This window comes from Myotis myotis, unplaced genomic scaffold (genome assembly GCF_014108235.1).
Source record: "Myotis myotis isolate mMyoMyo1 unplaced genomic scaffold, mMyoMyo1.p scaffold_m19_p_24, whole genome shotgun sequence".
In the NCBI taxonomy this organism is placed as follows: domain Eukaryota; kingdom Metazoa; phylum Chordata; class Mammalia; order Chiroptera; family Vespertilionidae; genus Myotis; species Myotis myotis.
In genome coordinates, this window is record NW_023416329.1 from 5,721,705 (window position 1) to 5,738,697 (window position 16,993).

Here is a 16,993-nt window from a genome sequence, read left to right on the forward strand (position 1 = left end):
ATGACCTTTCATAAGAAAAGTAGCTTTTACATTGAAACGGTTCACTCACACATAGAGCTTAAAGAAATATTCCCTCCAAAGACTTAATTCTGATGATGTCAGATGTACTCTGGCATTTTCTATTTCATTTTGTGTGTTTTAAATGTAGATCATGACCTACTTAATTTCTTTACCGGTTTTCCAGAGTTGGAAAATCATTACAGTTGGTTGTGCTTTTCAGTTTTATTTTACTTCCTAAAATTTCAAACGCATGTTATTTTAAAAAGGAGTTTGTGCCGAAACCGGTTTGGCTCGGTGGATAGAGCGTCGGCCTGCGGACTGAAAGGTCCCGGGTTCGATTCCGGTCAAGGGCATGTACCTGGGTTGCGGGCACATCCCCAGTAGGAGATGTGCAGGAAGCAGCTAATCAATGTTTCTCTCTCATCGATATTTCTAACTATCTCTCTCCCTTCCTCTCTGTAAAAAATCAATAAAATATATTTTAAAAAATAAATAAATAAAAAGGAGTTTGTGTTGAGGCAGTACCTGTGCGTGGTTCATGTGTGATGGTGGAAAGGGGGCCTGCTCCCCCCATGTTTCAGAGGGACCGCCGTCGGGCCTTGATTGACACGCCCAGGCCAGTGGTCACGGTGGCCCTCCCCCTGCCGGGCCCTCCCTCACGGCGCTGGGCCCCAGGACGCGCCCCTCTCCTCATGACTGCCTGGCATTCCTCTCCATCAACGCACCTGTATTAACTCAGTCCGTCCCCAAGCCCCTGGCCAGTGAGGTAATGCCAGCCCTTTGCTGCCATGTGTGTAAGGACAAAATCCTAAAAGAAGAATTGCTCAAAGTGTGTGCTCTTTGGTAATTCTGAGAGAAGTTGCCATTTTATGGTGACTCACCAGTTTGGTTCCCACCAGCAGTGTGTAGGCATGCCTGCTTTCCCACACTTTGGCAACACAGGTATTATTTGATTTTTAAAACACCTTTTTTGTTGATGATGTATATTGTTGTAGTTTTATTTATTTTTTTAAAAAAATATATTTTATTGATTTTTTTACAGAGAAGAAGGGAAAGGGATAGAGAGCTAGAAACATCGATGAGAGAGAAACATCGATTTAGCTGCTTCCTGCACGCCCCCCACTAGGGACATGCCCGCAACCAAGGTACATGCCCCTGACCGGAATCGAACCTGGGACCCCCCCAGTCCGCAGGCCGATGCTCCATCCACTAAGCCAAACCGGTTAGGGCTGTTGTTGTAGTTTTAATTTGCATTTCTCATCATGAGACAGGTTAAGCATCTTTTCGTGTTGCCCTGTACTTCCCATTTTCCTATTAAGTCTTTGAGCTGATAGACTGTAATTTGAGACCAGTTGTGAACAGGAGTCCTGTTGCCTCTCACCCTCCTTATCCAGTCCCTCTCCAAATTCTTGTGGCTTCAGAGCAAACAGATCAACCTGACCGTATCTGTGGCCCTGCCCCTGTTGGGGTCAGCTTTTGTTAAGGGCCTGGGACTTCAAATGCTTGCAGCAGCTTTGCTGGCGAAGAAAAGGGCCAGAGGTGGTGTGAGGAGAGTGAGGAGGTGGTGGGGAGGGAGGCTGGGAAGGAAGTCCGTGGAAGGAACGCGGGAAGGGAGCTGGAGCAGAATGCAGCCTGCAAGGTGGCCTGCCCCGCACAGACCTACAGGCTGCCTGGTAGGTCTGTTCCACGGCCTCGCATCCTCGAAGCGGGAAGCAGAGAGGGAGAATGCCGCCTTCCCTCCGAGGATATGGGGAAGGTTTCTTTTCCTTACACGTTTTTGGCAGCCTGCGTGGACATCTTTAAAGCCCTGCGTCTGAGGGACTTGAGTACGGCGAGGCAAAGGCCTGAGTCTTGTCATTAGAAATCAGACCCACGGGATTTAGGCCCCGACAGAATCCAGAGGTTTGTTTTGCCAAACTGATTACGACATCTTAGGAAGAGGGGATTTTTGTGAACATGTTTGTCCTGAGATTGCTTTGCGTCCCTGTCCTGACAGAAAGCCTCTCGGGTGAGAGGCCCCGAGAACATGAGGAGCGGAGCCTGCTTCCTCCGCAGGTTGCATTGTCTTGTCAGGACGCGCCCCCCTTTCACCAGGAGCAGTCCTGGTCCGGCCCTTGTGGAGGGAGAGGGTGCTCCCGAGTGGGTGAGGCACAGACGGCTTTTCTCCGAGCCAGCACTGTCCCCAGCGCCCCTGCCTCCCCCATGCACCCTGCCTGCTCCGGGGAGCTGCCTGCTCCGGGGGTAGGGGAAGGGAGCTGCCTGCTCTGAGCCTCCAGCAGAGCCTGCTGGCCCTTGCTGGACTTGACCTTGGCAGCTCGACCCTGGAGCCGTAGGTGAAGCTGTCGTTTCTCTCTTGTGCCGTTGTTGCAGGCGGTGTTTTAGGTCCTCGGTGCAGGTGGTAGATTTTCCTGGGTGTGAGGCCAGGCAGCTCTTCGGGTGCCTAGCTGCGCGGGCGGGCACCCCCAGCGGACTGGCCCTGAGCTCAGCCGGTGCTCCTCTTCAGCTGCAGGAGGAGCCCCTCCTGGGAGCGGGGATGCCTCACAGACCCTGCTGCTTCTCACTCCTGGAGAAGGAGCCAGGAAAAGGCATTTGTTGGCTTGTATTTATGTAAAACTACAGGAAGTAGATTTTTAAAATTTCCTTGAACCCTCATGATCCAACTCGAAGAGAGACTTTTTTCTGTCACTGGAGCTTGTGGTTTGGACGTGTGCTGAGGCGTCTTGGGATGTGCTGTGTGGGACAGGAGAGGGTGAAACCAGGGCAGGGCATGGATGGGGGCGCTCTGATGTCCTGTTTCCTAATGAGCAGGGCGCGGGTCCAGGGCTGTAGCCGCCTCCCAAGCAGATGCTCTCTCCAGTGCAGACGGGCCGGTGCGCTCACCGCGGGACCTGGTCCTGTCACAGCGTGGACCTCCCCATACAGGCTTTGTTCTGCTCTGGGCTCTCCCTCCCCCGCCTCCTGGGCCCCGAGCATGGGCGTGTGAGAGTTACCCCAGACTTCCCATCTGACCTGGACCGCTGGAAGGTCAGCAGGAGTGAGAGGCCACAGTCTCTGATTTCAGCTTCTGAGGCCTGCCCCCTTCCAGGACCCTGACCCTGGGAGGCCTCATTCTCCAGATAAGACCCCACTTTCCTCCCAGATGGATCGCCTTCCCTTCAGGATGCAGGGAGGTACACATGGTTTCAGGAGACTGTGTCCTTTTCTCACAGGGAACTGATAGCCAGGCAACTCCCTGTCTTCTGGGAGAGCTGGGCACCTCCCATCCCTTAGGGCAGTGGTTCTCAACCTTCCTAATGCCACGGCCCTTTAATACAGTTCCTCATGTTGTGGTGACCCCCAACCATAAAATTATTTTCGTTGCTACTTCATAACTGTAATTTTGCTACTGTTATGAATTGTAATGTAAATATCTGATATGCTATATGTGTTTTCCGACGGTCGCGACTCACAGGTTGACAACCGCTGCCTTAGGGGAAGGAGACATCCTGTACCTCAGTCTGAGCCACTAAACTTGACCCAGCCACATAGAGAAAGGAGAGCTGACCTCAACGCCATGAGGGGACGATGTGGATGTAGCTGGACTCTCCAAAGTCTGCTGAGGGAGGCCCGGTGAGACGCTCACTCCTCTGCAGTGCAGTGACCAGCCCGTGGCCTCCGTGGTGGCTTCTATGACGACGCTCACTTCCCTTCAGTGCAGTGACCAGCCCGTGCCCTCTGTGACAACTCACTCCTCTGCAGTGCAGTGACCAGCCTGTGGCCTCAGTGACGACTCACTCCTCTGCAGTGCAGTGACCAGCCCATGGCCTCTATGACGACGCTCACTTCCCTGCAGTGCAATGACCAGCCCGTGGCCTCTGTGACGACTCACTCCTCTGCAGTGCAGTGACCAGCTGTGGCCTCTGTGACCACTCACTCCTCTGCAGTGCAGTGACCAGCCCGTGGCCTCTGTGATGACTCACTCCTCTGCAGTGCAGTGACCAGCCCGTGGCCTCTGTGATGACTCACTCCTCTGCAGTGCAGTGACCAGCCCGTGGCCTCTGTGACGACTCACTCCTCTGCAGTGCAGTGACCAGCTGTGGCCTCTGTGATGACTCACTCCTCTGCAGTGCAGTGACCAGCTGTGGCCTCTGTGACAACTCACTCCTCTGCAGTGCAGTGACCAGCCCGTGGCCTCTGTAATGACTCACTCCTCTGCAGTGCAGTGACCAGCCCGTGGCCTCTGTGATGACTCACTCCTCTGCAGTGCAGTGACCAGCTGTGGCCTCTGTGATGACTCACTCCTCTGCAGTGCAGTGACCAGCCCATGGCCTTTGTGATGACTCACTCCTCTGCAGTGCAGTGACCAGCCCGTGGCCTCTGTGATGACTCACTCCTCTGCAGTGCAGTGACCAGCCCGTGGCCTCTGTGATGACTCACTCCTCTGCAGTGCAGTGACCAGCTGTGGCCTCTGTGACGACTCACTCCTCTGCAGTGCAGTGACCAGCCCGTGGCCTCTGTGACGACTCACTCCACTGCAGTGCAGTGACCAGCTGTGGCCTCTGTGATGACTCACTCCTCTGCAGTGCAGTGACCAGCCCGTGGCCTCTGTGATGACTCACTCCTCTGCAGTGCAGTGACCAGCCCGTGCCCTTTGTGATGACTCACACCTCTGCAGTGCAGTGACCAGCCCATGGCCTTTGTGATGACTCCTCTGCAGTGCAGTGACCAGCTGTGGCCTCCGTGGTGCATTTCTAGTCTTGCCCACAGAAGCTGAACAGAGCTGGTCACCTTCGAAGTAAAAGAAGGGAGCGAGGCGTTCAAGAAGGCCGCCTGCCTCGGGCTGGGTTAGGACTGAACGTCAGGGAACAGGTTGTTAGCAGTTGGGACCTTCGTGTAGCTGCCCTCAGCCCCTCCCGAGCGAGTGGCGGAAGGCCCTGTGCTCTCAGTCGCCGCAGCAGAGCCGGCGCTGGCGCTGTTCCCGGCCGGGCTGGGCAGAGGCTCCTGAGGGAAGCCCGGGATGGCTGCCGGCCGGTGGCCCTGCAATGGGAACGCAGCAGCGTCCTGTGCACGCAGGTCCTCATTTTCCTTTGGGAAGAACCGTGACATGGTGACAGGTTATTTGAGGGCATCATTTCCAGTCTCCAAATAAATTAAACATTGGAATCTTAAGAACTTTGACTAGTAATTCTTTCAAAGAAAACATACTCAGTGCCCATATGCACATTCTGCTAGGAAGTCAGTACGGCTTCTCGGACGACTCTGAAGGTGCGCATTGAGAAATCCGCCGGCTTAGCACCCACAGGCGCCCACAGCGGCACTCCCCGAGGCTTCTTCAGGTGGCATTGGGGTTGGCACGTTTGCTCGCCGTGCCGAGGGGCAGGGACGTGGTCCAGTGAACACCTCAAGTGCCGGCCCGCTCCTCCAGGCCGTGCGATTGCAGGGGAGGAGGGGAGAGTTTCTGGACAATGGTGCTGCCTGTCTTGGTGGCTCACCCGTGTCAGAGGGCCTGTGGCTGGAGTGCCAGGGTGAGCGTGCACCCCTAGGGTGGCACTTCGCAAAAGTGGGGCCAGGCCTCAGCTGGAGAATTGTGGACCAGAGTGGGACTCCCCAAAGGACCAAGGAGCAGGGCTGAGGGCCACTGAATGTCCTCGGGAAGGCGGAGAAGTGACGTGGGCTCGCTCTCGATGACAGACCATAGTACAGCTGCCCCGTCTCATCGGGCGTTGCATCCATGGCTTTCACATCTGCCGATTTAATCAACTGAGGATTGAAAATATTCAGGGGGGGAAAAGCCCAGAAAGTTCCCAAAAGCAGACTGTCAATTAGCCATGCACTGAGCACTACCCTGGTTCCACGCAAAAGGAGTGAGTCACGTGTGGGCACACCAGCTCTAGGCTATATGCAAATACAGGTTATATGCAAATGCTACACTGTTTTATATAAGGGACTTGAGCATCTGTGGCTTTGGTATCCATGGGGAGTCCTGGAATTAATCCCCAGAGACCCAGGGACAACTGTACTGTTTTCCTGTGGTTGCTTGGGGTGCGCGGAGCAGGTGCTCGCCCGGGTTGTCCTAAGGAGCGAAGCATGCATTTCCATGCAGGTGCACGGTGCTGTGAGGGCCTGGGAACTAGCAAGGGCCCCACAGCCTGGCGTGGGAGGCTGCAGGACCCTCCTGTGGTGGTTTTGTACCCTCGGCCACACTCCCTGCTGCTCTTTCTCTTTCCATATCTCCTACCACTGTGGTGTCTCCTCACCCTCCTAGATCTTTTCTCTAGTTTGGGCTTATTCACGACCTTTCGGAGCCCCTGCTCTATCTCATAACCTCCTGGTACACGTTCTTTCAAATTTAAATTTTCTCTCTTATTTGTTTTGATGAGAACTCCTGGGAGCATTCTGTGCTGGGCCACTGGCTGCTCTGGATCTGTGGACCGGTGGCCCTGTAGGCTCCCTCTGTATGAAGAGCTCTGGCTGGGCAGCACTGTTTGGGGCCCCACCTTGAGGTGGTGAGCATGAGGGGGTGCCCACGGCCTACGGGCCTCGATCAGGGAACCCAGGACTCACTGGCGGGGAGCAGGTGCCCCAGTGATCACATGCAGTTCTTTTGCTTTTGCCACACGCCTTGTAGTACTGGTTTCTTGACCTGTGTATGAACTAATGACACTCAGATGCTTAGGAAATAAACGACCGTGAATCTTCGGATCCATGGTGCTATTCCAGTCTCAAGTATTTCCTGGCTATACTTTTACCCACATGCAAGAAAAGAGCTATTTGATTTGTTCTGTCCCAGCTGTGGGGACCTAGTTCATGGTACTCACTGAGCAGGAGGAACTAGCAGACATGTCCCATTCGGATGGAGAGGGGCTCAGGGTCCTCTTGACTCTCCCAGAAACTGACGGAGGTGTGTCGTTGCAGGTCGGGGGTCCTCCGCTGGTGCTGGCTCCCGTGCCCGCCTTCTCTCGCTCTTCTGTCACACCTTCCAGTCAGGACATCTGCAGGTAACACCCTCTTCAGATGCTACAGTGGCTCGTGTCACCCCAGAAGTACGCGATAGTGTCCACAGTTCTCGGTGTTTTATTCGCTTGGTCAACACTGTGCTTTGCTCTAAACAGTCGGCCCCGTTCTGTGTGCTGTTTGCTCACCAAGTTACACGAGTCTCATTTCTTCACTTGTATGTCTGTTCTCTTTAAAAATTGTTTTCACTTCTGTGTTTTATCCCACTGTTCTCTGCATGCAGTTCCAGGGCAGTGTGTTCTGGGTGTTGTCACCACAGCCCCATGCAGGCTGCTGTTGTCCTGAAAGCGGCTCGGGGCCCGAGCTCTCTGGCGCCAGGGCTCACAGTGACCGTGCTCTGTGCAGACACACTGCCCGCGCCACCGAGGACCCCGGGCGGCTCCGAGTGGGCCCCGGCCGTGAAGCCTGCTCAGAGCAGCAGAGCCAGAAGGACGCTCAAGTGCTCCAAGTCCCTGAACGATGTGGGCGAGAAGGCCCAGGACAGCGTGGGAAACTTTGGCTATGTGGAAAGAACGTGCTCTGAAGGGAAGTTGATACTCTCTCAAGATCCGTGTCTCAGAATTAACAGGTTCCATCATAAACAGAAAAGAACTCTGAATTGCAAACCTCTTGGCCATTCCAAACATCCTTGTGTTCCATCCCTATTTGCCAATCGCCCAGCTGCCTCAGAGGTGGAGGGTGGCCAGGGGGGCATGCATGTCCCTCTTCTGGAAGAGAAAGTAGATGAGGAGGCCGTTTCCAGAAGCCGGCGGCTGCTCAGGTACCTGTTCTCCCTCTCGCGTGGCTCGAGCGCCAGCAGCCTGCACAGGTTCCACGAGCTGGAGAGCGGGGCGGCCCACCTGCGCAGCGCCAAGTCCTCCAGCGGGCTGGCCGGCAGCGCGGGCTTCTGCTCTGACGACATGGGAGATGACGACGTCTTTGAGGACAACACATCCGCAAGATCGAAGAGGAAGGCCCTGCGGGCACCCCTCTGCTCCGTGGAGAAGGACAGTGACCTGGACTGTTCCTCTCCCCTCTCTGAAAAATGCCCCCCCATCTCTCCCGTGTCCACGTCAGGGGATGCCTGCAGGTTGGTTTGCCAGGAACCACCATTCTGCCCGTCTCTGCTCCCACACCTGTGTAGCCTCATCTTGCTTTTAATATGTGAAGTTTCAGGAAAACCAATTAGTAGGCAATGGTAGACAATTGTGGATTAATAGTTTCTCCAGAAGAATGGAGTGTTGATACCATTTGGAAAACCAATTTCTATGATATGGGTCCCAAGGTAGTTTCACAGACGATAAAAGAGGAAGAAGCTACACATATTAAAGGTCAAGCTGACTTTGCATAAGGAAGTTGGAAGAAAGAAAGTTTTCCGGCTTGATGGTCTAGAGTCCAGGGCTGGCTGTCCTTCCCGCCTCATTGTTACCCCTTGTTCCACCTGCAGCATGATGTGCATGGGAGAGGCTGTCCTTCCTTCTGTTTAACTTGGAGGCAGCCGCCTCCGTCCAGGTCCTAATTCCACTGCGCACCTCCATCTCCTCCCATGTCAGCAGCCTGGGCGGAGATAATGCCCCTCCAAATCTTTCAGAAAGCACTTTTTATCATCACTCTAAGCCTTCCCCATCCTAACCTTTCCCAGTCGCCCTCCTGAGGGCCAGCCATTATCAGTTCTGACAATTGGATCAGAAGGAAACAGCTGAGAGCCGGGCCAGGGCCAGCCGCTCCTTCCGGCTGGTGTCTCTGCTCCTCAGCGGCTGGGAGGACCCTGTTCTCAGGGGCCTGTTTAGTTGCTCGAGGTTAGTAGCTCCATCCTGTTGCATGTGCCCTGAACCTTTCAATATAATAAATGCTTTAAAATCCCCGCTTATTGCTGTGATGGTCCTGCAAAAAGAAATGAACCTGCAGCCCCTCAGAATGTCCTAAGTCCAGGAGAGGTGCCGAGATGTCCTGCTCACCCTGACGGAACTGTGGTTTGGAGGTGAGGTCAGTGGTGATAGTGAAAAAGCGATCCCACCATCTTTGAAATCACTGGTGCTTTTGGAAGGCTGATTTTCTTTTACACAGAAATTTTTTCCTAATTATTTTAACGTCGTCAGTTCTGGAAGATACTGCCCGGTTGCCTTAAATGTGTCTTTCAGGGAAGCTCTTATCCAAAGTGACTGCTGTGTCATTTCTTACACCAGGTCCCCTCTCGTGCCCGATGCCCAGACTCCCCTGTCGGTGCAGTTAGCTAGAGGTGTTTAGTTTGCAGTCATTGTCCTCGCTCTTGTCTGTCTGTGTCTGTGCTTGTAGTCGATCCTGTGATGTTTGTTTCTGAGCGTTTTCTTGGGGGAATGGCCCTGGCACCCTGTCGTCAGCCCCGCTGGTAATGCCTGGCTCTCCTTCCTGCGCCCTAGAATCTGCCACTGTGAGGGGGACGACGAGAGCCCTCTGATCACGCCCTGCCACTGCACGGGGAGCCTGCACTTCGTGCACCAGGCCTGCCTGCAGCAGTGGATCAAGAGCTCCGACACGCGCTGCTGCGAGCTCTGCAAGTACGAGTTCATCATGGAGACCAGGCTGAAGCCGCTGAGAAAAGTAGGTGGACGGGCCCGGGCGCGGCCTCGCCCGGATGAGGCCCGCGTCCGCGTGTGTCCATTTCTGTGAGGAGGGGCGGTGCGCGCTCGGGCGGCGGTCACCGTTTCTGGCGCTGGTTCCCAAGTCCCTCCTCTCAGTCGTCACGTTTTCTTTTTCCTTCCAGCTGAGGCTGCGTGCTCACCTGTCAGTCATTTGGTCCTTGACCTGTCTCGTGACATTTTAGTCAACATTTAACTTTCTATGTGTTGAGTCTGTATGCCTGGCCTCCAATTAGAACTGCAAATTAGAGATTAGTATCTCTCCTGCACGAAGCACAGCATAACACAGTAGCTTTGTCCTGTGAGAAGGGTTTTAGGTGGGAGGGTGGGCTGGGAGGCAGGAACCAAAGGCGGACAGGACACGGCCTTTGTCCCGGGCCACGGCCCCTCTGCCAGGAGCCTTGTCCTGCACACGCGTCCTGTAGGCATGAGGTTCGTCTGGAACAACACAAGACTTGTTTGTATCTCAGATTTTATATGGAAATTGACCAGGGAGCCACATCCTCAGAGAGCAGCACAGGTCAGTGCCGGTTAAACGCTAACTCACTCCAGGCACTTGGGGAGGAAGCGTGCGCTGGGAGCTGGGGCTCGGAGGGGAGTGGTAGCATCCCAGAATGTTGGGGTGTCACAGCACCTCTTGAGGGTCAGTAGGATTTGGAGGTGAAGTGAAAGGTGAGGTGAGCAGTCAGGGGAGTGAGAGAGGCTTGAACTGAGTGTGTCTTAGGGAACAACAGGAAATCAGGGAGTAGGACTCAGGTTAGGAGAGCAGCCAAAGGAAGGTCGGGCTTTAGAAGGAGTCAGGCACAGATTTAAAGTGATCTCAGGCACCTCCAGTCCCCGGGCCCTGCTCTGCCGGAGTCTCGGGAGTCAGGCGCTTGACCAAGATCGAGGGCCCTGCGGCTCTGCTCTGGCTCTCCCCACAGAGCATCTGCAAAGGCTGTGAGGCTGGCGAGGGCACCTGCTTACTCCTTGTTCTCTTTCTCTACCTTTATGTGTTCTCTTCTCGATTGGAAACCGATAAATGAAAAAGGAAATCTGGCTATTTGGAGTAAATTAATGCGTCCCTAGAGGAGATGGGACTGGCAGAGACTGCGTGTACCAGGAGCTCTTAGCGTCGATTCACGCTGTTGCTGCCAGAGTAGCAGAGGAGCAGAGGGAGCACCTCCTGCATCACCCTCCCGTGTGGTGTGACCCATCGCGGTGTGTTGTGGCATCATCACCCTCTGCTTCCCTCGCCCACACTGGTCAGCACGCCAGGGAGACTTACAGTGTGCCGCCTGGGTCTGGGCCAGCAGGCGGTGTGATCGGGACTGGAACCAGAGACTCCCTGACCAAGCACTGCTGTCTGGTCTGCTGGCAGGATAAGCAGGCGGCTGCGGGGTGTAGCTCCCAGCTCATCTCGATGCCGGCCTCTTGCCATTGCACAGGGAGTTGCACAGAATACGAGTACCGGGTGCTTGATTAGAGCCAAGTGGCTTAAAGAGAATGACTTTGGGTATTGAGGGGCATTCATGTAGTTGGGGGGGAGGGGCAGCTCCCCCATCTCCAGTGCTCTCACCCCCGCAGCCTGCACTGAGTCAGACCCCGTCTGTGTGTTGTCTCTGCAGTGGGAGAAGCTGCAGATGACGGCCAGCGAGCGCAGGAAGATCATGTGCTCGGTGACGTTCCACGTGATCGCCATCACCTGCGTGGTCTGGTCCTTGTATGTGCTCATCGACCGCACCACCGAGGAGATCAAGCAGGGGCAGGCGACAGGTACGTGCCGGGGACGAGGGGGCTCGGATTGAGTGTGACCCCAGGTTGTTTCATTCCCGGGTTTCTGGTAGGGGCACCAGCGGTAAGGCAAGAGCCATCCTGTCGGGATGCCCCTCTTGCTTCTTGCTGTGAGCGGTTTCTAAGGTCTAGTCAGAAGAGAGAGAGGCCTTCACGGAGGGAGAGAATCTCCATGAACTGCCCCCAGAAGGGCAGGATGAAAAGGAATGGCCCCTCCCAGCCCTCCTGCAAGGGAGCAAACTTTGATGAGCTAAGAAGTTCCTGAGTTGTGTTTTATCTCTTCAGATCTTAAATAATGTCAGCTGACAGGCTAACCCGGTGTTTCCCTTCCAGGAATCTTGGAGTGGCCTTTTTGGACTAAGTTGGTGGTGGTGGCCATCGGCTTTACGGGCGGACTTCTTTTTATGTACGTTCAGTGCAAAGTGTATGTACAATTGTGGAAGAGACTCAAGGCTTACAACAGAGTAATCTATGTTCAGAACTGTCCAGAAACAAGCAAAAAGAATATTTTTGAAAAACCTGCCCTCTCAGAGCCCAACTTTGAAAATAAAGATGGGCGTGGAGTCTGCCATTCCGACACCAACTCCAGTTGCACAGAACCCGAGGACGCCGGAGCGGAAATCGTCCCCGTCTGAGCGGGGAGGGAGCGGCCTTCCCGGACGTCCACAGTGGCGAAGGGAACCGGTGCCTGCCATCGCGTACCTTCTCCCCCGTGCTGTTAGCACAGCCTGGCCGGCGACTGTTGTCAGTGCTCTTCTCAGCCCTCCTTGCTGATCTCCTGGGGAGCTCACAGAGGCTGCGTGCCTGGGCACCACTTCCGCAGCAGGCCTATGGGGGGGGAGGGGGCGGGGGAGGCGGAGCCCGTGACACCAGACAGGGAGCTGCCATGGTCTTGAGCAGAATGAGAGAATAACGTGTCAGGCCTGAGGAGGCGCGGCAGCAGGGGGCACCGGGCCCTGAGGTGCAGCTCGCCCGGTTGGCAGCAGGCCAGCCTGGCTTGCAGTGCTCGGAGTGTCGTCACGGTGCGAGGACCCCTCCTCCCGGGAGAGCCCAGAGGTGCTCCCACTGCCCACACTGCCTGCGTCCTCCCCACAGGTGGCCGTGGCGCTCTGTGCGTGGTGGCAGGCGAGCCACTGAGCAAACAGCACTTTACAAAAGGAGAATCTTTATTTTATGTTTCCAGTAAGACTGGTATTTAAAAGAATGTTTCATTTGGAAACCTCTTCACTCACGACCCTGACGATCACTTCCATGTTATAATAGATCTGAAGCCCTCTCTGCCTTACGTATTCTAAGAAACGTGACATCTCCTCTGTGTCCGTTAAAGGGACTTGTGACCGTAAAGCAGGACAATAGGTCTGACGCTTTCTCCTAACATTTCAGGGAATGAATGGATTCTAAATGGCGGCTTGAGCATAGTTCTGTGGTTTCAAGCCTGTGTTACGACAGGTCTTACAAACATTTCTTTTTTTGTCAACACTGAAAAGAAAGGGCTTATGGGGTCTAAATGAAAGGAAAAGTGAATAATTAAAACAAACTGAATATTTAAAAACCATTCCTTTCCAGACAAGCCTCTCTGCCTTGTGCTGGCTTCACACTGAAGAGCAGGCATGCCCACCTGGCCTGGGGGTGCACCCCGCAGGTCTCAGGGACCCCTGCGCCTCAGCCAGCTCCTGCTCCAGAGGTGCTGCCCAGGGCAGAGGCAGGCAGGCTGGCTGACAGCGACTGCCGTAGCTCACTGTGTCCCTGCCCTCAGCCACACCCCAGCCCTGGTCGCCTTAACTGGACTGAACAGAGATGATCTTTTTGGGGCCCTGGCCTTGTGATCAGTCTGTTCTGTCTTCAGGGATGCTCTCCCTTCCATTTTTCATACAACAAACAAAACCAAAATCACTACCGTCAAATGGCTTTTGTCCCTTAAAGAATCTACTTAAAATTCTGTTTTTAAAATTAGTGTCATTGCCCAGGGACATGGTTAACGCCAGGAGAAGGCGAGGAGGACCTCAGTGCAGTGTGGGTTTGCCTGGTGCTCACTTTCCCAGCGACTCTGCCTCCCGGTGCCCACCTCCTTGAGGGAGGGGGCGGAGAGGTGCCCAGGGCCTGCCCTAGTGCTTTGAACCTGACGCCTGGCCTGTGTGCTGAGAGGAAAGCCAGGAGGCCGCAGGGTGTCAGCCCTGGGCTGACTGCCTAGGAGCAGACTGCTCTCTGCCACCTCCTCCCCCCGAGATCCAGCTCAGGGTCCCGGGCTCTGATCTGAGGAGCGGCTCTGCGTGACCTTCCTCGCCTGGGCAGCCAGGGCCCCGCCCAGCCCTGCACATGGGTCAGCTCTCCCTCTCGCCGTCTCCCAGGCCCCATCCAGCCCAGGCCCGTGTTCACTGTGCCCCAAAGTGCAATTACCCCCCCCCCCCCTCAGCCTGGGACCAGGCGGACCATTCACTCAGGGTTGCTGAATCCTGGTCATCCCTGGCTGCCCCTTAGGAGTGGCCTCACCACGGCCGTCTCTGTCCCCCTCTGACCGCGGATGAGTGTCAGGTGAAGATGGGTAGGTTTTTAAGTGAGGTCCTGCCCTCTCCCCCGAGGGAACGGCTTATGCTGAACTTGAAAAATACGGAGACTTCCCACCGAGGGGTAAGTGTGCTCCGGCCCCAGCAGCTCCGGCAGCCTCCCCATGAGGCTGGCACCCGTTGTGACAGGCAGGGAGGCGCCCTGTGACCGCCACTGTGTTGCTCTCACGCCCAACAGAGTTTTATGTGAACCTGCTGTTCAGGAAGGCCCGCCACCCTCTCATCACCTGCTGCCAGGTTCCCCAAGCCCTTCTTCCTCTCCCGAAGGACACAAAGTGCTCCCTCGCCGTCTGGGCCTGCAGGTCTCCTTGAGCCTTTGGCCCTCCTCAGTCCTAGCTCTGCTCTTCCCGGCCTAAGGGAGGCCTGGCAGCGTGTGCTGTGCTGCCAACCCAGTGGGGACAGCGGAGCTGCCAGGCACTCCCTTCCGTCTCTCACTTGCCCTCTCAGTACTTTGGGGGTTAATCCCTGGTTTCCCCTCCTTTGCACCTGGCTTTACCGGGAGGCAGCATTTGGCTGAACCATATAGAAACGAGGTGAGCTTGCAGGTCTCGGGGCCAAGAGGACTGGGACCTGTGGGCCTGCAAGGAGGAGACGAAACGGCCCTCGGGAGTCACCACCAGCCTTTATTCCCCCAAAGTTACAGCACAACTCAAGGGGTCTGACTTCTTCGGCTGCCAGCAGTAATTTGGGTTTTGTGCCCGAGTTTAAAACGTTCCTAAAAACTGTAAAAGGTCTCTTCCTACTCCAGGCCTCTAGCATGCCTTCTCCCACTTTTTCCCCCTCCAATCCACATTTGTCAACCGTATGGGTCTAATTTTCAAACCTCAGGTGCACCCTTCCTGGCTACAGGTGTGCAGGCAGCGGGCCACTTCGAGCCTCGGGCAATGCCTGACGGGGTTGGAGCTCCTGAGCCTGGTGGGCAGCTGCCCGCTAGGAGGCCTGGGCACCGCAGGGCGGACACCATGATGCTGGGGAGCTGGCCTGATGCAAACACGTTTGAAATAGTTGCCCTTTGGGTCTGATTTGAAATAGGCAGCTTCCACCTCTCGCCCAGGGAAGATCGAAACAGCTCACCACCTGTTTAGATGCAATGTTTCTAGAATGTTGATTGTTAATAAAAACCAAATTTCACTGGCACGCGTGGCATAGTTTCTAAAAGGCGCTTGGGGAGTTTCTCGTTCTCTGATGTCGAGTTTTGTATCCTTTTGTGTGTGCGCTGTTTCTCAGTATTACCACTTGAATAATCCTCGGGGGTGTCTAAATGCAGCAATAAAACGTTTCTTTAAAAAGTGTGGCCATGAAAGTGTTTTCCTGCAAGAGGCGGGGTCCTCTGGCTTGCACATCAGGGGCAGAAATCGCGCCCCTCTGGGGGAATCCGCCTCACCTGTCCCAGCGAGGGAGGCCCCTGCCCCAGGTGCTGGTGCTCAGCGGGGCGGGCCGGGTTCCGAGGTGTGGGGACGTGGGAGTGCAGACAAGCAGTTCACACAGGGGTGCTGGTGTGAAACATCCAGGCTGCACTGAACTCACCCCCTGAGAAGCGGGCTCAAGATCAGGGTGTGTGCAGCATGACCCCTGGAGCAGCCAGTTGCTTAACCAGCCTTATTGTTGAAACAGTTACTAAACCACAGGCCAGCGGAGTAAGAGACCAGGTTTGGGGGGGTGGAGGCGGGGAGCGGGATCACTGGCAGTAGCTTAGCTGCATCCCTGACTGATGGCAGCGCCCCAATCCTCCCATCTGGAGACTGTAGAGTTTGCTCTCAGGCTACCTGTGTGCCTGAGGTGAAGGGGAGGCCGGGCTGCCCTGGGCATACTGTAGCCCAGGGAGCCAGGAGAATTCGTCCACAAGGGCACGGCGTGGGCTCCCGGGACACTCGGGAGCTGAGGAGGCCACTTGGCCAAGTGTCTTCCGTCTGCAGAGAGGAGACCCCAGACCTGGGTCCTCAGAGGAGCGGGGGCCGCAGCAGGGCCAGCCGAGCCGCGGGACCTGCGCAGTGTGTGCTTGTGGGAGGAAGGGAACGACATGCCCTGAGCTGAGCTCAGCTGTGGTCAGGAGGGTGAGGAGGTGGAGCTGAGGAGTCAGCCTCAGGAAGAAGGTGAGGTGGGCTGCCTGGGAGGAGCCCCTGTGCTTGGGGGGTTGGATGAATTCAGTGAGTTTGGCTGAAGAAACTCCAGCTGCCTTACTGCCCGCAGGCTTCAGACCTCAGGCCTTTCCCCCTGACCCAGTGGTGGGGTGTAGGGGCCACTTTCAGTCCTCTGTGTCATGGTGGGGACCAATCGCAGGCCCACCTTCTGTTTTGTAAACAAACTCAGAGGCGCGCAGCCACGTCCGTGCATGTACACATTGTATCCAGCTGATTTCCTGCTCTAATGGTAGAGTTAAAGCGTTGGGACAGATCTCGCCTGCAAAGCCTAGAAGACTTACGTGCGTGGCCCTTTGTAGAAAACGTTTGGTGTGTGCATGGCGCCCTAGAGTTGCTGGTCACAGCCCCTGTCAGAGGTGCCTCAGGGCCTGTCACCTCCCCCACCTCAGAAGCTCCTGGGAAAGAGCTGAGAGGAAGGGCAGAGGAAGCGCATGGCTTCCTGAGCTGGCAGCTCCTCAGCGTGGCAGAGCCTGCCGCTGGCCTCGGAGAGCCTGCTTCCCCCGCTTCTCTGGAGCAGAAATGCAATGGGAGGCACAAGGTCCTGACTCCACTGGCGTGCCCTCTACCCCCGGCACACCAGGTTGGGGTGGGAATCCAGCGGTTCAGGGAGCCGCGTATGGGCTCCGCTCTGGCCCCTGAACCACCTCCCAGGACCCTGTAGGTGAGACAGCATCAGGCCGTCCCCTTGACGGGGGCAGAAATAGAATATTGGGGACCAGCTAGAATTTTAAGAAATAGTAACCGTGCTCTGTTAACCAGGATTGTTTTGTTCTGATTAAAGAAGGCACATTCTAACCTGACAGAGCTGCACGCAGGACCTGGGAGCTCACCTGGAGATGCAGCCCCCGCCCCATCCGGGAGCTGCCTAGTATCATGGAAAGATTAACAGCCTTGTTGCAGAAACCAGAGACACCAGCCCTTTGAA

General features: G+C 55.6%; 1 protein-coding gene across 14 annotated transcripts in view; it reads left to right on the forward strand.

Annotated features, from left to right (window-relative positions):
* MARCHF8 (membrane associated ring-CH-type finger 8) overlaps positions 1 to 15,216 on the forward strand; it is a 116,031-nt gene extending 100,815 nt beyond the window's left edge. For 11 of the 14 annotated variants that reach the window (XM_036355877.1, XM_036355876.1, XM_036355883.1 and 8 more), the window contains 5 exons: positions 6,895 to 6,977; positions 7,217 to 8,062; positions 9,372 to 9,552; positions 11,198 to 11,345; positions 11,697 to 15,216. In XM_036355877.1, coding sequence (XP_036211770.1) covers positions 6,895 to 6,977; positions 7,217 to 8,062; positions 9,372 to 9,552; positions 11,198 to 11,345; positions 11,697 to 11,998 — 1,560 coding nt within the window. In that variant the 3' untranslated portion in view covers positions 11,999 to 15,216. Of the gene's footprint in view, positions 1 to 3,451; positions 3,610 to 6,894; positions 7,023 to 7,216; positions 8,063 to 9,371; positions 9,553 to 11,197; positions 11,346 to 11,696 lie in introns of all 14 variants that reach the window. The other 3 variants (XM_036355885.1, XM_036355888.1, XM_036355887.1) reach the window with 3 other exon arrangements.
* Positions 15,217 to 16,993: the final 1,777 nt, after the last annotated feature.